Here is a 24,000-nt window from a genome sequence, read left to right as displayed (position 1 = left end):
GCCCAAGGATCCAGAACATCTCTTGCCCAAGCCTGAGCGAAGAGAGAAAGTCTGCCCCCCACCAGATCCGGTCCCGGATCGGGGGCCAATATTTCATGCTGTCTTGGTAGCAGTGACAGGTTTCTTGGCCTGCTTTCCCTTGTTCCAGCCTTGCATTGGTCTCCAAGCTGGCTTGGCTTGAGAAGTATTACCCTCTTGCTTAGAGGACGTAGCACTTTGGGCTGGTCCGTTTTTACGAAAGGGACGAAAATTAGGTCTATTTTTTGCCTTGAAAGGCCTATCCTGAGGAAGGGCGTGGCCCTTACCCCCAGTGATATCAGAGATAATCTCTTTCAAGTCAGGGCCAAACAGCGTTTTCCCCTTGAAAGGAATGTTTAGTAGCTTGTTCTTGGAAGACGCATCAGCCGACCAAGATTTCAACCAAAGCGCTCTGCGCGCCACAATAGCAAACCCAGAATTCTTAGCCGCTAACCTAGCCAATTGCAAAGTGGCGTCTAGAGTGAAAGAATTAGCCAATTTGAGAGCATTGATTCTGTCCATAATCTCCTCATAAGGAGGAGAATCACTATCTAGCACCTTTATCAGTTCATCAAACCAGAAATATGCAGCTGTAGTGACAGGGACAATGCATGAAATGGGTTGTAGAAGGTAACCCTGCTGAACAAACATCTTTTTAAGCAAACCTTCTAATTTTTTATCCATAGGATCTTTGAAAGCACAACTATCCTCTATGGGTATAGTGGTGCGTTTGTTTAAAGTAGAAACCGCTCCCTCGACCTTGGGGACTGACTGCCATAAGTCCTTTCTGGGGTCGACCATAGGAAACAATTTTTTAAATATGGGGGGAGGGACGAAAGGAATACCGGGCCTTTCCCATTCTTTATTAACAATGTCCGCCACCCGCTTGGGTATAGGAAAAGCTTCTGGGAGCCCCGGCACCTCTAGGAACTTGTCCATTTTACATAGTTTCTCTGGGATGACCAACTTTTCACAATCATCCAGAGTGGATAATACCTCCTTAAGCAAAATGCGGAGATGTTCCAACTTAAATTTAAATGTAATCACATCAGATTCAGCCTGATGAGAAATGTTCCCTGAATCAGTAATTTCTCCCTCAGACAAAACCTCCCTGGCCCCCTCAGATTGGGTTAGGGGCCCTTCAGAGATATTAATATCAGCGTCGTCATGCTCTTCAGTAACTAAAACAGAGCAGCCACGCTTACGCTGACAAGGGTTCATTTTGGCTAAAATGTTTTTGACAGAATTATCCATTACAGCCGTTAATTGTTGCATAGTAAGGAGTATTGGCGCGCTAGATGTACTAGGGGCCTCCTGAGTGGGCAAGACTCGTGTAGACGAAGGAGGGAATGATGCAGTACCATGCTTACTCCCCTCACTTGAGGAATCATCTTGGGCATCATTGTCATTATCACATAAATCACATTTATTTAAATGAATAGGAATTCTGGCTTCCCCACATTCAGAACACAGTCTATCTGGTAGTTCAGACATGTTAAACAGGCATAAACTTGATAAGAAAGTACAAAAAACGTTTTAAAATAAAACCGTTACTGTCACTTTAAATTTTAAACTGAACACACTTTATTACTGCAATTGCGAAAAAACATGAAGGAATTGTTCAAAAATCACCAAATTTTCACCACAGTGTCTTAAAGCCTTAAAAATATTGCACACCAAATTTGGAAGCTTTAACCCTTAAAATAACGGAACCGGAGCCGTTTTAAGCTTTAACCCCTTTACAGTCCCTGGTATCTGCTTTGCTGAGACCCAACCAAACCCAAAGGGGAATACGATACCAAATGACGCCTTCAGAAAGTCTTTTCTAAGTATCAGAGCTCCTCTCACATGCGACTGCATGCCATGCCTCTCAAAAACAAGTGCGCCACACCGGCGCGAAAATGAGACTCTGCTTATGCTTTGGGAAAGCCCCTAAGAAATAAGGTGTCTAATACAGTGCCTGCCGATATTATTATATCAAAATACCCAGATAAAATGATTCCTCAAGGCTAAATATGTGTTAATAATGAATCGATTTAGCCCAGAAAAGTCTACAGTCTAAATAAGCCCTTGTGAAGCCCTTATTTACGATCGTAATAAATATGGCTTACCGGATCCCATAGGGAAAATGACAGCTTCCAGCATTACATCGTCTTGTTAGAATGTGTCATACCTCAAGCAGCAAGAGACTGCACACTGTTCCCCCAACTGAAGTTAATTGCTCTCAACAGTCCTGTGTGGAACAGCCATGGATTTTAGTTACGGTTGCTAAAATCATTTTCCTCATACAAACAGAAATCTTCATCTCTTTTCTGTTTCTGAGTAAATAGTACATACCAGCACTATTTCAAAATAACAAACTCTTGATTGAATAATAAAAAACTACAGTTAAACACTAAAAAACTCTAAGCCATCTCCGTGGAGATGTTGCCTGTACAACGGCAAAGAGAATGACTGGGGTAGGCGGAGCCTAGGAGGGATCATGTGACCAGCTTTGCTGGGCTCTTTGCCATTTCCTGTTGGGGAAGAGAATATCCCACAAGTAAGGATGACGCCGTGGACCGGACACACCTATGTTGGAGAAATAAAAAATAAATTATTCCATAAGAATTAGATTAAAAAAAAAAAAAAAAGTCTATTTACATAATGTCTTACTGATAAAAATGATGTTCCAATAACTGAACACCAGACAGTCATAGTAGAAATGTGCAGAAAAAAATGGATTTAAAGACACAAAGTGGCAAACTGCCCATAACGCAGTCTTGGTTGTGAGACCACCCATTGCCCAAGGAAGCGGTCATGTGCTCTCCCAATCATGGTAGTTCCCCCCCTCCCCACTATAAATATATGGTCAACTAAAAAAGAAAATGTGTATGAAAGTTCCCAGTTATAAACACATACACTTATGTAAATTCAAGATGCCGAAGGTGTTAACTATTCAGAATTACATGTTTAAAAAAAAAAAGAAGTCTATAGAACTGCTTTATCTAAACACGTAAAATAAATAAATACTTTACAGACCTCAGTGCCAGTACAGACAGAGTCATGACCAAGCACGCTGTGGCGTAAGGTTGTTACAGTGTGGTAACAACATACTGATTACATTCCCTGATATCACTTCACAGCCAGAACATGTAGTTTCACTTTTAAAAAATAATATTGAATTGTTAAACCTGACAAATTAAAAAAGGTCAGTGAAGTTCTATATATTTACTTTTTATGCATTAAAGTGATGGTAAACTATACATGTTTTTAAATCAGGTCCAGATTCTAAGCGATATTTTAGAGGGACTTTGAAAAGTAAATTACAGTGCATCTTTATTAGAAGTGATCAAGCAATCTAGCCATGCCATTTTAATACCTTGCGCACCGGCTGCCCACTTCAAAACTCATATTTTTTGTGAGCCAACGGTTTGAACTGTTCTCCAACCATCACTCTAGACGCATAGCACTTTTTTTGTAGATAGAGCGCCAGTTGGAGAAAAGTTCAAACCATTAGTTCACAAAAAAACATAATTTATGCTTACCTGATAAATTCCTTTCTTCTGTTGTGTGATCAGTCCACGGGTCATCATTACTTCTGGGATATTATCTGCTCCCCTACAGGAAGTGCAAGAGGATTCACCCAGCAGAGTTGCTATATAGCTCCTCCCCTCTACGTCACCTCCAGTCATTCGACCAAAGACCAACGAGAAAGGAGAAACCAAGGGTGCAGTGGTGACTGAATTATAATTTAAAAAATATGTACCTGCCTTAAAAAACAGGGCGGGCCGTGGACTGATCACACAACAGAAGAAAGGAATTTATCAGGTAAGCATAAATTATGTTTTCTTCTGTTATGTGTGATCAGTCCACGGGTCATCATTACTTCTGGGATACCAATACCAAAGCAAAAGTACACGGATGACGGGAGGGATAGGCAGGCTCATTATACAGAAGGAACCACTGCCTGAAGAACCTTTCTCCCAAAAATAGCCTCCGAAGAAGCAAAAGTGTCAAATTTGTAAAATTTGGAAAAAGTATGAAGCGAAGACCAAGTTGCAGCCTTGCAAATCTGTTCAACAGAGGCCTCATTCTTAAAGGCCCAAGTGGAAGCCACAGCTCTAGTGGAATGAGCTGTAATTCTTTCAGGAGGCTGCTGTCCAGCAGTCTCATAGGCTAAACGTATTATGCTACGAAGCCAAAAAGAGAGAGAGGTAGCAGAAGCTTTTTGACCTCTCCTCTGTCCAGAATAAACGACAAACAGGGAAGAAGTTTGGCGAAAATCTTTAGTTGCCTGCAAGTAGAACTTGAGGGCACGAACTACATCCAGATTGTGTAGAAGACGTTCCTTCTTTGAAGAAGGATTTGGACACAAGGATGGAACAACAATCTCTTGATTGATATTCCTGTTAGTGACTACCTTAGGTAAGAACCCAGGTTTAGTACGCAGAACTACCTTGTCTGAGTGAAAGATCAGATAAGGAGGATCACAATGTAGGGCTGATAACTCAGAGACTCTTCGAGCCGAGGAAATAGCCATTAAAAATAGAACTTTCCAAGATAACAATTTTATATCAATGGAATGAAGGGGTTCAAACGGAACACCCTGTAAAACGTTAAGAACTAAGTTTAAACTCCATGGCGGAGCAACAGTTTTAAACACAGGCTTGATCCTAGTTAAAGCCTGACAAAAGGCCTGGATGTCTGAATTTTCTGACAGACGCCTGTGTAACAAGATGGACAGAGCTGAGATCTGTCCCTTTAATGAGCTAGCCGATAAACCCTTTTCTAAACCTTCTTGTAGAAAAGACAATATCCTAGGAATCCTAACCTTACTCCAGGAGTAATCTTTGGATTCACACCAGTATAGGTATTTACGCCATATTTTATGGTAAATCTTTCTGGTAACAGGCTTCCTAGCCTGTATCAGGGTATCAATAACCGACTCAGAAAAACCACGTTTTGATAAAATCAAGCGTTCAATTTCCAAGCAGTCAGCTTCAGAGAAGTTAGACTTTGATGATTGAATGGACCCTGAATCAGAAGGTCCTGTCTTAGAGGTAGAGACCAAGGCGGACAGGATGACATGTCCACTAGATCTGCATACCAAGTCCTGCGCGGCCATGCAGGCGCTATTAGAATCACTGATGCTCTCTCCTGTTTGATTTTGGCAATCAATCGAGGAAGCAGTGGGAAGGGTGGAAATACATAAGCCATCCTGAAGTTCCAAGGTGCTGTCAAAGCATCTATCAGAACCGCTCCCGGATCCCTGGATCTGGATCCGTAGCGAGGAAGTTTGGCGTTCTGGCGAGACGCCATGAGATCTATCTCTGGTTTGCCCCAACGTTGAAGTATTTGGGCAAAGACCTCCGGATGAAGTTCCCACTCCCCCGGATGAAGAGTCTGGCGACTCAAGAAATCCGCCTCCCAGTTCTCCACTCCCGGGATGTGGATTGCTGACAGGTGGCAAGAGTGAGACTCTGCCCAGCGAAATATCTTTGATACCTCTATCATTGCTAGGGAGCTTCTTGTCCCTCCTTGATGGTTGATGTAAGCTACAGTCGTGATGTTGTCCGACTGAAACCTGATGAACCCCCGAGTCTTTAACTGGGGCCAAGATAGAAGGGCATTGAGAACTGCTCTCAATTCCAGAATGTTTATTGGCAGGAGACTTTCCTCCTGACTCCATTGTCCCTGAGCCTTCAGAGAATTCCAGACAGCGCCCCAACCTAGAAGGCTGGCGTCTGTTGTTACAATTGTCCAGTCCGGCCTGCTGAACGGCATCCCCCTGGACAGATGTGGCCGAGAAAGCCACCATAGAAGAGAGTTTCTGGTCTCTTGATCCAGATTCAGAGTGGGGGACAAATCTGAGTAATCCCCATTCCACTGACTCAGCATGCACAATTGCAGCGGTCTGAGATGTAGGCGTGCAAAGGGAACTATGTCCATTGCTGCTACCATTAAGCCGATCACCTCCATGCATTGAGCTACTGACGGGAGTTGAATGGAATGAAGGACACGGCATGCATTTAGAAGCTTTGTTAATCTGTCTTCTGTCAGATAAATCCTCATTTCTACAGAATCTATAAGAGTCCCCAAGAATGGAACTCTTGTGAGAGGAAAGAGAGAACTCTTCTTTTCGTTTACTTTCCATCCATGCGACCTTAGAAATGCCAGAACTAACTCTGTATGAGACTTGGCAGTTTGAAAGCTTGAAGCTTGTATCAGAATGTCGTCTAGGTACGGAGCTACCGAAATTCCTCGCGGTCTTAGTACCGCCAGAAGGGCACCCAGAACCTTTGTAAAGATTCTTGGAGCCGTAGCCAATCCGAATGGAAGGGCTACAAACTCGTAATGCCTGTTTAAGAAGGCAAACCTTAGATACCGGTAATGATCTTTGTGAATCGGTATGTGAAGGTAAGCATCCTTTAAATCCACTGTGGTCATGTACTGACCCTCTTGGATCATGGGTAAGATTGTCCGAATAGTTTCCATTTTGAACGATGGAACTCTTAGGAATTTGTTTAGGATCTTTAAATCCAAGATTGGCCTGAAAGTTCCCTCTTTTTTGGGAACCACAAACAGGTTTGAGTAAAACCCTTGTCCTTGTTCCGACCGCGGAACCGGATGGATCACTCCCATTAATAATAGATCTTGTACACAGCGTAGAAACGCGTCCTTCTTTATTTGGTTTGTTGACAACCTTGACAGATGAAATCTCCCTTTTGGGGGAGAGAATTTGAAGTCTAGAAGGTATCCCTGAGATATGATCTCTAGCGCCCAGGGATCCTGGACATCTCTTGCCCAAGCCTGGGCGAAGAGAGAGAGTCTGCCCCCCACTAGATCCGGTCCCGGATCGGGGGCCCTCGGTTCATGCTGTCTTTGAGGCAGCAGCAGGTTTACTGGCCTGCCTGCCCTTGTTCCAGGACTGGTTAGGCTTCCAGCCTTGTCTGTAACGAGCAACAGTTCCTCCCTGTTTTGGTGCAGTGGAGGTTGGCGCTGCTCCTGCTTTGAAATTCCGAAAGGGACGAAAATTAGACTGTCTAGCCTTAGCTTTGGCTTTGTCTTGAGGTAGAGCGTGGCCCTTACCTCCTGTAATGTCAGCAATAATTTCTTTCAAACCGGGCCCAAATAAAGTTTGCCCCTTGAAAGGTATATTAAGTAATTTGGACTTAGAAGTTACATCAGCCGACCAGGATTTTAGCCACAGCGCCCTGCGTGCCTGAATGGCGAATCCTGAATTCTTAGCCGTAAGTTTGGTTAAATGTACTACGGCCTCCGAAATGAATGAATTAGCTAGTTTAAGGACTCTAAGCCTGTCCGTAATGTCGTCCAGCGTAGCTGAACTAAGGTTCTCTTCTAGAGACTCAATCCAAAATGCTGCCGCAGCCGTGATCGGCGCGATGCATGCAAGGGGTTGTAATATAAAACCTTGTTGAACAAACATTTTCTTAAGGTAACCCTCTAATTTTTTATCCATAGGATCTGAAAAAGCACAGCTATCCTCCACCGGGATAGTGGTACGCTTAGCTAAAGTAGAAACTGCTCCCTCCACCTTAGGGACCGTTTGCCATAAGTCCCGTGTGGTGGCGTCTATTGGAAACATCTTTCTAAATATTGGAGGGAGTGAGAACGGCACACCGGGTCTGTCCCACTCCTTAGTAACAATTTCAGTTAATCTCTTAGGTATAGGAAAAACGTCAGTACTCGCCGGTACCGCAAAGTATTTATCCAACCTACACATTTTCTCTGGTATTGCAACAGCGTTACAATCGTTGAGAGCTGCTAAGACCTCCCCTAGTAATACACGGAGGTTTTCCAATTTAAACTTAAAATTTGAAATATCTGAATCCAATCTGTTTGGATCAGAACCGTCACCTACAGAATGAAGCTCTCCGTCCTCATGCTCTGCAAGCTGTGACGCAGTATCAGACATGGCCCTAGAATTATCAGCGCACTCTGTTCTCACCCCAGAGTGATCACGCTTGCCTCTTAGTTCTGGTAATTTAGCCAAAACTTCAGTCATAACAGTAGCCATATCTTGTAATGTTATCTGTAATGGCTGCCCAGATGTACTAGGCGCCATAATATCACGCACCTCCCGGGCGGGAGATGCAGGTACTGACACGTGAGGCGAGTTAGTCGGCATAACTCTCCCCTCGCTGTTTGGTGAAATTTGTTCAATTTGTACAGATTGGCTTTTATTTAAGGTAGCATCAATACAGCTAGTACATAAATTTCTATTGGGCTCCACCTTGGCATTGGAACAAATGACACAGGTATCTTCCTCTGAATCAGACATGTTTAACACACTAGCAATAAACATGCAACTCGGTTACAATTTTATTTAATAAAAACGTACTGTGCCTCAAAAGCACTAAACGATTAAATGACAGTTGAAATAATGAACTGAAAAACAGTTATAGCATCACTCTTAACAAACAACACAACTTTTTAGCAAAGGTTTGTTCCCATTAGTAAAATAACACTAATTAAATTTTAAACATAAAAATTACAGAGCAACGTTTTAAATCACAGTCACTATTAAATCTCACAGCTCTGCTGAGAGAATCTACTTCCCTTCAAAGAAGTTTGAAGACCCCTGAGTTCTGTCAGAGATGAACCGGATCATGCAGAAAATATAAGTGTAACTGACTGAAAATTTTTTGATGCGTAGCAAAGAGCGCCAAAAAAACGGCCCCTCCCCCTCACACACAGCAGTGAGAGAGAAACGAAACTGTCATAATCAAAACAAGCAGACTGCCAAGTGGAAAAAATAATGCCCAAATATTTATTCACTCAGTACCTCAGAAATGCAAACGATTCTACATTCCAGCAAAAACGTTTAACATGAATTAAATACCTATTAAAAGGTTTAATGTACTTTTACAGAGTAATTCCGGTGAAATACCATCCCCAGAATACTGAAGTGTAGAGTATACATACATGTCATTATATCGGTATAGCAGGATTTTCTCATCAATTCCATTCAGAAAATAAAAACTGCTACATACCTCAATGCAGATTCAACTGCCCGCTGTCCCCTGATCTGAAGCTTTTACCTCCCTTAGATGGCCGAGAAACAGCAATATGATCTTAACTACTCCGGTTAAAATCATAATAAAAAACTCTGGTAGATTCTTCTTCAAACTCTGCCAGAGAAGTAATAACACGCTCCGGTGCTATTGTAAAATAACAAACTTTTGATTGAAGTTATAAAAACTAAGTATAATCACCATAGTCCTCTCACACCTCCTATCTAGTCTTTGGTGCAAGAGAATGAGTGGGGGTGACGTAGAGGGGAGGAGCTATATAGCAACTCTGCTGGGTGAATCCTCTTGCACTTCCTGTAGGGGAGCAGATAATATCCCAGAAGTAATGATGACCCGTGGACTGATCACACATAACAGAAGAAACATGAGTTTTGAAGTGGGCAGCCGAAGCACCGAGTATTAGAATGACACAGCTAGATTAAAAAGTTAAAGCACATCTTTATTTATTAGAAGTGATCAAATAAAGTAAAATATTGCTTAGATTCCAGGCCTGATTTAAACCTGTTAAAAACGACCACAACGTACGTCACATGTCGAAAAGGGCTTATCAGGCCATAATAGCAGGCGTCTCTGCAAGATTGCGCTATTATGAACTCAGGTCCTCCAGCAAGACACCTGGAATAGCGCAATCTCAAAAGATCAAGCCTTATAGAAAGACTAGTAACGTACAGGGTACGTCGCTGGTTCTTAAAGTGATGGTAAACCCAAGTGTATAGCGCACGCTAGGATTTACCATCACTAAAAATATTTATTTTCTGTCATCGTTTCGTAAAAAACCCTGGTAAACTCGCCTATCTGTAAGGAAAGTAGATATCTAACTCAGCGCCTCTGGCCGGCCACGGCACAACGCTTTCTTCAATGACGTTTTCACCTCTAGACCAATAGCCGTGCATGTCAACTGACATCCTAGCACGGCTATTGGTCTAGAGGTGAAAAAGTCACCTCATTGGAGAAAGCTTTGTGCTGTGGGCGGCAAGAGGCCCTGTGCTAGCGATATGCTTTCCTTACAAATAGGGTGAGTTTAACATTGTTTTTTACCAAACGATGAGAGCGTTGGTTATACACTTGGATTAACCATCACTTTAAGGGGTTAAAACATGTTAAGTTTCTGATCACTTTAAATCACATTTAAGTAGACTCATATTTCAAAACATACATTGCCCTTGTTACATAGTTATAAATACAGTTTTATTTTTAAAGGAATAGTAAAGACAAAATTAAAACTTTTATGATTGAGACAGAGCATGTAATTTTAAGAAACTTAAATTCACTTCTATTTTCAAATGCACGTTGTTCTTTTGGTATTGTTCGTTACCAAGAGTGCATTGCTGCTCCTTCAGCAAAGGATACCATGAGAATGAAGCAAATTTGGTAATAGAAGTAAATTGGAAAGGTGTTTAAAATTGTATGCTCTTTCCAAATAGTGAAAGAAAAATGTTGGGTTTCCTGTCCCTTTAAAGGGAAAGTCAACCATAGCGTTTTTAAAACGCTAGGGTTAACTGTTGAAACAAATAAAGGGCACTTTCATTCATGAAGTATATGATACTTCATGCATAAAATGTCTATTCGTTTCAACCGTTTGCCGTTCTTAGCTGCTACGGCAGCCCACGTCAAAAAATATTTACGTTTTCACCTCTTAGCCAATAGCCTGCGGAAAATCCGGTTTGGCACCCATGGGAGCCGGATTTACCGCATAGGTGCACGGCTATTTGCTAAGAGGTGAAAATGTCGCCTATTAGCAAAATATTTTTTGCCTTGGGCTGCTGTAGCAGCTAAGAACGGCGAACGGTTGAAACGAATAAAGGCACTTTCTGCATGAAGTATCTGATACTTCATGAATGTAAGTACCCTTTATTTATTTTAACAGTCAACCCTAACGTTTCAAAAACGCTATGGTTGACTTTCACTTTAAGTTTGTCCTTTTAAAATCATGCTACGTTTTATCAAAAGACAGACTTTTCTGAAAGAGAAAATGATAACCAATTGCTAAAAACATTAAATATGCGCTAAATTAAAAATTACATTTTATTTTAGTAATTAGCTCGTACAATAATTAGGAGAGGACTTGCTGTACCTTTTGCGGATTCGGAACGTTTCGGAAGGTCCAGGGTATCAAAGTGCTTGTCTGCATCACCGTTCTTTTTTCCTGAAAGAAAGAATCTAAGTTAATATCTTGCAATATAATGCAGGGCACATGACTGACTTTATAAAGCAAGTCATGTGACATGGACTAGATATAAAGCATATAAACATATTCCCTCCACGTATTTGACTAACATAATAAGGTTTAAATAAAACATTCATAATGCTTCAGTCAGGCATATAAAAAGGGCATATTTCAAACACAGCAAGGTTATTCATGGGGAAAAAAGGTGATGGGAGCTAGACATATTGCCTTGTTCTAAATTCTTACTATATCTGCAGAGTTTGTTAAACTAAAAATGAGGTTTTGAACTCACACAACTACAGGCAATTCACTCAGTGCCACAACTATATTTCTTCTACGCACAGCTGTGCAAAACCTACTAAAATGTATGACCTCTAGACATTGCATCAAATCTTTTTTCATACAAACAAAAAAATATTTAAATCTTTTTTTTTTCCTGTTCCCATAATGTTTTACACAGGGTAGAGCCATCTAAACCTTCTGCACCAGGATGGCAACTTACTATGTTTTGTTTACAAAGCTGAATTTAATGCACACCCCTGTATATTGCTAACATAGAAGGTTTATGGTTAATAAAAGTACAATTTATTTACAAACCAAGATTTCTCTCTCACATTAATTTTTTAATTGCTTTATTCTAACAACTTTTATTATTTTCTCTTGATATACCCCGAATTGTCATGTATCTGACGGACTGTGTACAACACCCTCAAATTGTAAGTGTCAAACCCATGTACACACCCTTAAATATTTGCTTTGAGTAGAAGCAGTGGCTGAATTCAAAATTAAGATTCAGGCACAGCAAGCAAAAAATACAAATCTATTACATTTGCTACGTTCTCTTGATATCCTTGTTAGAGAGTAAACCATAAGTAGGCTTAGGAGTGTGCAGCACATCTTCAGCATTCTATGGCAGCAGTGCAATGTTGTACATTGCTGCAAACAGTGCTACTAGGGTACAAGACATAAAAGTGCAAAAAGAATATGCTCATATGTTACAGCATTTTATTATTTCACTGTTGCTTGCGCATAGCTATGAGTTTCACCCCAGTACATGCATTAAACACATAGGTAAAGTAAGCCCCAGAGCACTAGTGCACTACTGGGAGCTAGCTAGGGTTGCCACCTCAGCCATGTTTTCCTGGACACTTATGAAATACATATGCTGCAGGGAGGAACACGAATAGTGCTGCCAAGGATGACTATTTGTGTGCTGTCCAGGGGTGCAATTCATGTTCCCCTCTGCACACCCTGCAACATGTGTAACTCAAAAGTGTCCAGGAAAGCAGGTCTGAGGCGGCAACCCTAGAGCTAGCTGAACATATCTGGTAAGCCAATGACAAGAGACGAATGTGTCCCAGTAGTGTATTGCTGCTGCACATCGGTACATATGCGTTTCAACAAAGAATACCAAAAGAACAAAGTAAATTTGATAATAAAAGTGAAAAGGCCTTAACCTCTTAACAACCAGCAACATACCCTGTACGTCACTGGTCTTTCAATGAGGCTTTTTTTTTAATAGCACGGTCTAGCCGCCATGTGTTGCTGCTCCTGGTGGACCGAAAAACCCTCAACGACCAGCAACTTACAGGGTACAATGTGGTTGTTAAGGGGTTAAAATCGCATGCTCTATCTGAATCCTTTTGACTTTCCTGTCCATTTAAATAACTAGGTTTACTTTTTAGCAAAATAACAACAATAGGATGAAGGTTTGATAATATGAATACTAATGATTAGGAGGGTTAATTTTGGCTTCACTGTCCCTTTAAGCATAAAGAAAAAAATAATTATAAGATAATAAAGTAAGTTTCACACTCTGATGTTATTTCTTCACCTATGCTTGAAATATCTCAAAATCTTCATGTCTCTAAATGTGTGAGTGTACAATGCTCTCAAACGGTGCGTGTCACGCCATGTAATTGCGCTGAAATAGAGACTGCAGTAAAGAAGATAGGAGTCATTTTATTGTTTAAAAGGGACATTGCACACTAGATTAGTCTTTGCATAAATGTTTTGTATAGATGATCCATTTATACAGCGCATCTGGGAGTGTTTTTGTAACAATGTATAGTTTTTGTTTTTTTTTATAAAATATTGTGCTGATATTCAGATTCTTAACCAAGCCCCAACATTATAAGATGTAGACCCAGGTCTAGAGACTCCTGCTGCTCCTGTTTGTCTAAAGGGTCTTTTCCTACGTAGGGAAGGGGGGGGGGGGGGGGGGGAGTGTCTGCTCTGATTTCCCAGGCTAACCTCAGCAACAATGGTAAAGTGGGAACTTCTAAGTAAGCTTCCAAAAGGTTGTATACTGGAGTTTTAGATCAGTATCTGTGTATATTATTGTAGTGCCAATTACCTGCAGTTATATGAAAATTGATAGATAATCTATTACCCATGTCTCAGTTTTGCATAACCAACACTGTGATATTAAAAGGGACATGAAACCCGGACATTTTCTTTCATGATTCAGATACAGCAACTACGTTTAAACAATGCTTTGTTCTCTTATCTTTTGTTGAGAAAGCATACCCAGGTGGGCTCAGGAGCTGGGAACTAGGCTGCACATTTGTCTATAGTGACTGGCTTACCAATGTGTTCAGCTAGCTCCTGCATTGCTGCTTCTTCAAGAAAGGATACCAAGAAAATAAAGCAAAAATAATAATAGAAGTGGAAAGTTGTATCATGAAAGTTTTTGGGTTTCATGTCCCTTTAATACATTTTACCTCAATGATTACCGCATTCAGATAAGAGGTGCCCTTTGGGGGGCGGGCTTAGAAACAGGCAGTGATTTAGAGGTTATAAAATATATTAATATATAAATGTTGGTTGTGTTGTGCAAAGCTGGGAAAATGAGATTAAACAAAAAATGTTTCTCTCATGATTCAGATAGAGCATGCGATTTTAAAACTTTTTTTTTAATTTACTTCTCATACTAGATGTTCTTCATTCTCTTGGTATTTTTTGGGATGTAATCTCAGGAGCGTGCACGTGTCTGCAGCACTGTATGGTAGCAGTTTTGCAAGAATGTTATACATTAACAAGAGCACTAGATGGCAGCACTATTTCCTGCCATGTAGTGCTCCACACCTAACATGGTATCTCTTCAACAAAGAATGCCATGGGAACAAAGTAAATTTGTTAACAAAATTAAGTTGGAAACCGTTTTAAATTTGCACACTCTGTCTGAATAAAAACAAATATTTTTGTGTTTCACATCCCTTTAAATGATCAATGCCTGTTCAGAGACAAATGTTTTAAAACTTGCAGCGCTTCTAGCTGGCAAAAAATAATATTTTTAACACTTGTTAAAGGGGGGGGGGGCACTTTTTAAAGAAATAAATAAAACTGATGTACGGATTTCTTTTTATGCCTGTGAGACGTGCAAGTGTCCAGATCAGGGGGAGATCTGCTTCCAGCCAATGACTAATCAAACCTTTGAGCCCAGTTGCACTTCTTGTTAGCTTCAAAATTAAGATATACTGTAAATATATTTTTTTTAAAGTTAAATTATTTATATATTATATTTTAAGGGTTTTACGCCCCTTTTAAGAAAATCATTACTTCATTTTTCAACATAATTTCAATTTGCAATGACTGAAGTACAACAGAAGCGACTGCACTCACCTTGGTTAAACCACTCCTCTAATCAGCAGAAAAGCAAGAGAAGAAATATGAATTACAATAGGAAGAGAACACAACATCATGTAAAGGTGCTTTGAAATAATGAGGCATGTGAACAAAGCATCGCTCAGAATCTAAACCGCAAGCAGCGCAAGTTGACAGCAGGAGTTTCATTTTCAGCTCTTACCGTTAGTTGGAAAAATAAGTATTACTAAGTGGATACAAAATGGGATTCTGCATTATCATTCAGACAATATTCCCTTCTTGTATCAGCGGCCAGGGGATTGCTTAAGACAAGGTTTGTTAAAGAAAACCAAACTGAGATAAGGAACATGGTGTTCTTTAATTTGAAAACAGAATTTGTACAAAAAGTCAACTCTTATTTTAGGCAAGCACAGCACATTTGTATGCGCATATACATACACACACACACACACATATACACACACACACATATACACACACATATACACACACACATATACACACACACACATATACACACATATACACACACACACACATATACACACACACACATATACACACATATACACACACACACATATACACACACACACATATACACACACACACATATACACACACACACATATACACACACACACATATACACACACACACATATACACACACACACAAATATACACACACACACATACACATATATATATATATACACACACACACATATACACACACACACACATATATACACACACACACATATATACACACACACACATATATACACACACACACATATATATATATACACACACACACATATATACACACACACATATATATATATATATACACATACACACATATATACACACACACACACTTTTTAATACAGCTCTTTCATAAGCATAATAGAATTGCTTTTGTTAAAGGATTACTATCTTTTACTATTTTTATTATAAACAAACCCCATATAACATGTTATAAGCATAAACTAAAACATACTGACCTATAAATGTTGTAAAACGAAGAAGCATAACGGTAGAAAAATCATATTTAGTTTTCGGTGATTACGTCACGATATCCAGCCCACAAATGTCGGCACTACGTGTTAGGATACAGTAACCAATCATATTGCATGTTTATGCATCTCATTAAGAGACTAATTTGTCCTACTGCGCATAAAATCGGCTAAATATCGCATGCGCATTTTAAACTAGTGAATCCGAAGTTACCCACAGATAGGAATCACGCTTGCGCATTACAAGGAGTGACGGTTTCGGTGACGTTGCGCAATCTTGCGCATGCGCAGAGCTTATTAGAGGCGCCATATTCAAACCGCGGTTGTCAGCCCGGATTGCACAGGAGTTAAGGATACCCACGGAGTGGGTTTGGAAAGCAATAAATAATTGAAGAAAGAAATCGGCAAAACGGTAACAATCTCATTATGAGATTATATTGAGAAAATGTTTGATTAGGGTAGTTAATTCGTTACAAGCTTAGATATTTTTTGCTTACAGTGTCCCTTTAAAGGGACAGTAAAGTCATAATTTGACATTTCAGTAATGGAACATAGATATCAGGGTAGGTGGAAGGATTCTATGCTCGCTGACTACTGTTGGACAAGAGATGCCCCAGAAGAGTAGTACAAGCGACAAGCAAAGAGAAGGTTCTCTTGTGAAGAGGCCACTTCACTTTCAGACAGTGCTTTCAATGGCTGTAGGTTTTTTCTTTGTTTTGTTTTATTTGCAACTAATTGAATGAAAACAACTTTCATTTATGTTGTATCAAGAAAATATCAGATTGTTGTAATAGTTTGTCACTATGACAATATTACTAAAGTGCAAGTAGTCTTATCTCAAAAACTAGAGCTAATAAAAAATTCTGAAGTCATATTAGTTTTTCAAGACCCCAAATTAGTATGACTATTTCTTTCATGTAATTGGCAAGAGTCCATGAGCTAGTGACATATGGGATATACAATCCTACCAGGAGGGGCAAAGTTTCCCAAACCTCAAAATGCCTATAAATACACCCCTCACCACACCCACAAATCAGTTTTACAAACTTTGCCTCCTATGGAGGTGGTGAAGTAAGTTTGTGCTATGATTTTGCTATATGTGGATGGGTGCCTTTGGTAAGTATGTTTTCATTACTTAAGACACTCGCAGATATGGTTTGGCACTTTATGTATTTTATAAAGTTCTAAATATATGTATTGTACTTATATTTTCCATGATTCAGGTTTTCAGTATATTTCCTTTTGCAGACTGTCAGTTTCATATCTGTGAATTTTTTTTTTTTTAGGAAAAATGTATTTCTTATCTGGGGTGTAGTCTTTTGCAAATTGACTATCTTTTAAATTCGCGGGCAGAATTAGGCTCGCGAGGGCGCAAAATTCTAAAGTTTATTGCGTCATTCTTGGCGCAAAGTTACGTACGTTGACGCAATTTCGTCATTTCCAGCGTCTTAGTTGACGCCGAGTTCTTCACAAGGTTGCGTCTTCTGTGATGCAAGTGTGTCATTTCCGGACGTTTTTGGCGCCAAAAAAATATTTTTCTGTTTGTGCCATGCGTCATACTTGGCACCAAATATTTTCATTATTTAAGACCCCATTCCTATATGCCTCTTGCCTTTTCTCTATGTCAGAGGGCTATGCTGTTTGCATTTTTTTCCCATTCCTGAAACTGCCATATTAGGAAATTGATAATTTTGCTTTATATGTTGTTATTTCTCTTACATTTGCAAGATGTCTCAATCTGATCCCGTCTCAGAAGTCACTATTGGAACTCAGCTTTGCTAGAACAGTTATCCGGCAGCAAAGTGCATTTGTTGTAAACTTGTGTAGGTTATATCTCCAGCTGTGGTTTGTAATAGCTGTCATGATAAACTTTTACATGCAGAAAATGTATCCATCAGTAGTAGTTCATTACCTGTTGCTGTTCCTTCAACATCTAATGCACAAGATATACCTGTAAATTTAAAAGAATAGAAGAATGATTCTATACAGAAGGCTTTGTCTGCTATTCCGCCTTTTAATAACGTAAAAGGTCTTTTAAAACTTCTCATGAAGTTGATGACATTTCAAATGACCGACAACATACTGAATTATCCTTCTCTGATGAGGATCTATCTGGTTCAGAAGATCCTGCCTCAGATATTGACACTGACAAATCTTATTTGTTTAAAATGGAGTATATTCGTTCTTTGTTAAAAGAAGTGTTGATTACATTGGATATGGAGGAAACAAGTCCTCTTGATATTAAAACTAGTAAACATTTAAATTCTGTTTATAAACCTCCTGTGATTATTCCAGAGGTTTTTCCAGTTCCTGATGCTATTTCTGATATGATTTCTAAGGAATGGTATAGGCCTGGTACTTCCTTTATTCCTTCAAGGTTTATAAAATTGTATCCTTTGCCAGCAATTTCTTTAGAGTTTTGGGGAAAAAAATCCCTAAAGTTGATGGGGCTCTCTCTACTCTTGCTAAACGTACTACTATTCCTACGGAAGATAGTACTTCTTTTAAAGATCCTTTAGATAGAAAACTTGAATCTTATCTAAGGAAAGCCTATTTATATGCTGGTCATCTTCTCAGGCCTGAATTTTCTTTGGCTGATGTTGCAGCTGCATCAACTTTTTGGTTGGAACATTTAGCGCAACAAGAATTGGATTCTGATTTGTCTAGCATTGTTCGCTTAATCCAACATGCTAATCATTTTATCTGTGATGCTATTTTTGATATCATCAAAATTGATGTTAAATCTATGTCTTTAGCTATTTTAGCTATAAGAGCTTTGTGGCTTAAATCTTGGAATGCTGACATGACTTCTAAAGTCCAGATTGCTATCTCTTTCTTTCAAAGGTAATAAGTTATTTGGTTCTCAGTTGGATTCAATAAGTTTTTTTGCCTCAGGATAAAAGACCTAAGGGTAAATCTTTAAAGCTTCTAACCGTTTTCGTTCCTTTCGACAAAATAAGGAACAGAAATCTAATTCTTCCCCCAATGAATCCGTTTCCAATTGGAAGCCTTCCTCAAATTGGAATAAGTCTAAGCCATTTAAGAGATCAAAGCCAGCCCCCAAGTCCGCATGAAGGTGTGACCCTCATTCCAGCTCAGATGGTGGGGGCAAATTAAGATTTTTCAAAGATGTTTGGATCAATTCGGTCCAAAGTCAATGGATTCAGAGTATTGTCTCTCAGGGGTACAGAATAGGATTCAGAGTAAGACCGCATGTGATAAGATTTTTTTCTATCACGCATTCCAGCAAACCCAGTAAAGGCTCAGGCTTTCCTGAAGTGTGTTTCAGACCTGGAGTTATCAGGGGTAATAATGCCAGTTCCGTTTCAGGAACAGGGTCTGGGGTTTTATTCAAATCTATTCATTGTCCCAAAGAAAGAAAATTCATTCAGACCAGTTTTGGATCTAAAGATTTTGACTCGATATGTAAGAGTACCAACTTTCAAAATGGTGATTATAAGGACTATTCTGCCTTTTGTTCAGAAAGGGCATTATATGTCCACAATAGACTTACAGGATGCATATCTTCATATTCTGATTCATCCAGATCACTATCAGTTCCTGAGATTCTCTTTTCTAGACAAGCATTAACAATTTGTTGCTCTTCCTTTTGGCTTAGCGACAGCTCCAAGAATCTTTTCAAAGGTTCTCGGTGCCCTACTCTCTGTAATCAGAGAGCGAGGTATTGCGGTGTTTCCTTATTTGGACGATATCTTGGTACTAGCTCAGTCTTTTCGTTCTGCAGAATCTCAAACGAATCAACTAGTGTTGTTTCTTCAAAGACATGGTTGGAGGATCAATTTACCAAAAAGTTTGATTCCTCAGACAAGGGTAACCTTTTTAGGTTTCCAGATAGGGACAGAGTCATGGACACTGAATCTAACAGACAATAGACAATTAAAATTGCTTTCAGCTTGTCGGAACCATCAGTCTCAATCATTCCCTTCAGTAGCTATGTGCATGGAAGTTTTAGGTCTCATGACTGCAGCATCGGACGCGATCCCCTTTGCTCGTTTTCATGAGACCTCTCCAGCTTTGTATGCTGAACCAATGGTGCAGGGATTATACAAGGATATCACAATAATATCCTTAAATCCCAATGTTCGATTCCCTATGACTTGGTGGTCACACCATCGTATGTTTCTAGGGTCCTCTTTCGTTCGTCCAACCTGGACTGTAATCACAACAGATGCAAGTCTTTCAGGTTGGGGGGCTGTTTGGGGATCTCTGACAGCACAAGGGGTTTGGAAATCTCAAGAAGCAAGATTACCAATAAATATTTTGGCACTCCGTGCGATTCTCAGGGCTCTTCAGTTTTGGCCTCTGTTAAAGAGAGAACCGTTCATTTGTTTTCAAACAGACAATATCACAACTGTGGCTTATGTCAATCACCAGGGTGGGACTCACAGTCTTCAAGCTATGAAAGAAGTATCTTGAATACTTGTTTGGGCGGAATCCAGCTCCTGTCTAATTTCTGTGGTTCATATCCCAGGTATAGACAATTGGGAAGCGGATTACCTCAGTCGTCAGACTTTACATCCAGGGGAGTGGTCTCTCCACCCAGAGGTGTTTTCTCAAGTTGTTCAGATGTGGGGTCTTCCAGAAATAGATCTAATGGCATCTCATCTAAACAACAAACTTCCCAGGTACCTGTCCAGGTCCAGGGATCCTCAGGCGGAAGCAGTGGCTACGTTGACACTTCCTTGGTGTTATCATCCTGCTTATATTTTCCCGCCTCTAGTTGTTCTGCCAAGAGTGATCTCCAAAATCATCATGGAGCAATTGTTTGTGCTGCTGGTGGCTCCAGTATGACCTCACAGGTTTTTGGTATGCGGATCTTGTCCGGATGTCCAGTTGCCAACCTTGGCCACTTCCATTAAGACCAGACCTATCCCAAGGTCCGTTTTTCCATCAGGATATTAAATCATTAATTTGAAGGTATGGAAATTGAACGCTTAGTGCTTAATCATAAAGGTTTTTCTGACTCCTTGATTACTACTATGTTACAAGCTCGTAAATCTGTTTCTAGAAAGATTATCGAGTTTGGAAGACTTACATTTCATGGTGTGCTTCTCATCATTTTTCTTGGCATTCTTTTAGAATTCCTAGAATTTAACAGTTTCTTCAGGATGGTTTGGATAAAGGTTTGTCTGCAAGTACCTTGAAAGGACAAATCTCGGATCTTTCTGTTTTATTCCACAGAAAAATTGCTAAGCTTCCTGATATTCATTGTTTTGTACAGGCTTTGGTTCATATCAAGCCTGTCATTAAATCAATCTCTCCTCCTTGGAGTCTTAATATGGTTTTGAAGGCTTTACAGGCTCCTCCATTTGAGCCTATGCATTCTTTGGACATTAAACTACTTTCTTGGAAAGTGTTGTTCCTTTTGGCCATCTCTTCTGCTAGAAGAGTTTCTGAATTATCTGCTCTCTTGTAAGTCTCCTTTTCTGATTTTTATCAGGATAAGGAAGTTTTGCGGACTTCGTTTAAATTCTTACCTAAGGTTGTGAATTCTAACAACATTAATAGAGAAATTCGTGTCCCTTCTTTGTGTCCTAATCCTAAGAATTCTTTGGAGAGAGATATTTACATTCTTTGGATGGTGAGAGCTCTGAAATATGTTGAAGCTGCTAAAGTTTTCAGGAAGACTTCCAGTCTATTTGTTAGCTTTTCTAGTTCCAGGAAAGGTCAGAAGTTTTCTGACGTTTCTTTGGCTTCGTGGTTAAAGCTTTTGATTCATCAAGCTTATTTGGAGTCGGGTCAAGCCCCGCTTCAGAGAATTACAGCTCATTCTACTAGATCAGTCTACTTCCTGGGCTTTTAAGAATGAAGATTCAGTTTATCAGATTTGCAAAGCTGCAACTTGGTCTTCTTTGCATACATTTACTAAATTCTATCATTTTAATGTATTTGCTTCTTCTAAAGCAATTATTGGTAGAAAAGTTATTCAGGCAGCTGTTTCAGTTTGATTCTTCTGCTTCTAATTTAAGTTTTTTCTTTTCAATTATGAGACTAAACTTATGATTTGGGTTGTGGATTAATTTTTTCAGCGGAAAATGGCTGTTTTTATTTTTTATCCCTCCCTCTCTAGTGACTCTTGCGTGGAGATTTATTTCTTGGGTATTGCTATCCCATACGTCACTAGCTCATGGACTCTTGCCAATTACATAAAAGAAAAAATAATTTATGTAAGAACTTACCTGATAAATTCATTTCTTTCATATTGGCAAGAGTCCATGAGGCCCACCCTTTTTATGGTGGTTATGATTTTTTTTTGTATAAAGCCCAATTATTCCAAATTACTTTGTTGATGCTTTTTACTCCTCTCTTATCACCCCACTACTTGGCTATTCGTTAAACTGAATTGTGGGTGTGGTGAGGGGTGTATTTATGGGCATTTTGAGGTTTGGGAAACTTTGCCCCTCCAGGTAGGATTGTATATCCCAATATGAAAGAAATTACTTTATCCGGTAAGTTCTTACATAAATTATGTTTTTTAGTAAGGAAAAACTTTTTTTGTTGAAATATATATATATCCCTTGCTGTTCTCCACAGAAGACAGCGATAAAGAGAGAGACAGAAGACAGAGATAAATAGAAAACTATTTCAAATGGAGCAGCGCTTATAACTTTATAGAAACTAAACCTTTACACTAATATCACCTGCAATATCCCTTTAAATGTAAACATCCATGTTATTAAAGGGAAAAGTGTAGAGATTTACCATTGCAGATTTAAATACAGACTTCTTAGTGTAATAGATGCAAGTTTTATATTCAGCTCACATTTTTGGCTACTCTGCCGTTTATATTGGATTATAAGACTAAAATGTGCATACTTTGGTAATTAGGTATATTATTTTAAGCAATGTATTCTGTAAAATAGGTATAATGTTTAGAAAGATTTTATTCTACTATGTAAATAATTATATTGATGTGTGTGATCTCTAGGTGGTATACAATACTGTTCCCAAGGCAGTGAGTTTAGCAGGTATATGCTATGGCAGACACAGTGATATCATTGTACACTTACAGTATTGTTCTTGGGGAGTGTATGTCTGTCTGCCATATTTTTGTCATAAAGTGTGAACTTCTGATGTTGTAGCAGAGTTGGTGGAACATCCACGGAAACCCACGCTGCTGCAACACTGCCCAAATAACCAGTCATTTTTTGTGGAGGGGTTTTAATCTGCTTTATTTCTTGTGTGTATAGAAGTACAACATTCTATCACACTGGAGAGACTATTATTGAGCAGAACTTCTTTCTGAAGTTTGTGCATTTATTTTGCAGTCGGTCTGTCTCAAGTTATTTTCTTCTAACTAAAGCACAGATCAGCAAAATAGGAATAAAGACCCGTGCATTTGACACAGTGCATTGGATAGGCCATATACTAGGCATAAAACAGACAGACAGGCTGCCATAGGTCAAACAACATAAATGAAAGGCAACCTGTCTTGTATCTTTGTAACGGCACATACCAAGTAATGCATAAGAAGCAATATCCTGAAGCTCATATCATAGTTTGACCCCTCAGGAAGGGAAGGTTCAGGCAGACCAGGTAACCAGGTTTCTTTTTAAGTATGACAGAATGTAACTGGAATCCAGTCTTTACAAACACACAAAGCTAGAGCAGAGCAAGTCTGAACAAATTAAACTCACGGTGATACCGCAGCAAACAAACAGAAAGCAGAGCAATGCTATTTACTCTCCTAGTTTATAGACAGTCACCAACTCCATAAAACTCCTTTCACTATGGCCGTATAAAAACGTAAAACATGAACCATGAGCAATAATGACACTTAAATAGAAGGATATAGATTATAAAGCAACATTACTGTTCTGCTTGTAGTGAAACCTGCATATAAAGACTGATGAAACAATACTACATTATTTGTCACTGCTCAAAGTACAAGGTCAGATTAGTAATGTTAGCATTCTCGGAAACTGTCCCTTCTAGTTGAACAGAAACCTCTTATCTGTTGCCTTTTAGACAAAGGATGTAGTATTGCGTATCTAGCCTGTCTATATCTCATCCTACCCACCTTTAGCCTTTTTACCTCCGAAACAGCCAGCATCATCTTTCTTCTTCTTTTGCTGGCCAAGTCCACTTTGTTGGTTGGCTTCAATGTCATGAAATCGGTCTGCTCCCGG

The 24,000-nt window shown here is 39.4% G+C and overlaps 1 protein-coding gene across 4 annotated transcripts in view; it reads right to left on the bottom strand.

Annotated features, from left to right (window-relative positions):
• The window catches only part of ARVCF (ARVCF delta catenin family member), a 929,071-nt gene that overhangs the window by 80,785 nt on the left and 824,286 nt on the right, over nucleotides 1-24,000 (bottom strand). For 3 of the 4 annotated variants that reach the window (XM_053701911.1, XM_053701912.1, XM_053701909.1), the window contains 2 exons: nucleotides 23,892-24,000; nucleotides 11,128-11,199 (listed from right to left, as the gene is read on the bottom strand). The exon at nucleotides 23,892-24,000 is cut by the window's right edge and continues 60 nt beyond it. In XM_053701911.1, the coding sequence (XP_053557886.1) occupies nucleotides 11,128-11,199; nucleotides 23,892-24,000 (181 nt within the window). The remainder of the gene's footprint in view (nucleotides 1-11,127; nucleotides 11,200-23,891) is intronic. The other variant, XM_053701910.1, reaches the window with a different exon arrangement.

This window comes from Bombina bombina, chromosome 2 (genome assembly GCF_027579735.1).
Source record: "Bombina bombina isolate aBomBom1 chromosome 2, aBomBom1.pri, whole genome shotgun sequence".
NCBI classification, from domain to species: domain Eukaryota; kingdom Metazoa; phylum Chordata; class Amphibia; order Anura; family Bombinatoridae; genus Bombina; species Bombina bombina.
Note: the sequence above shows the minus strand (reverse complement) of the source record. Positions and strands in the feature narration are given on the sequence as shown.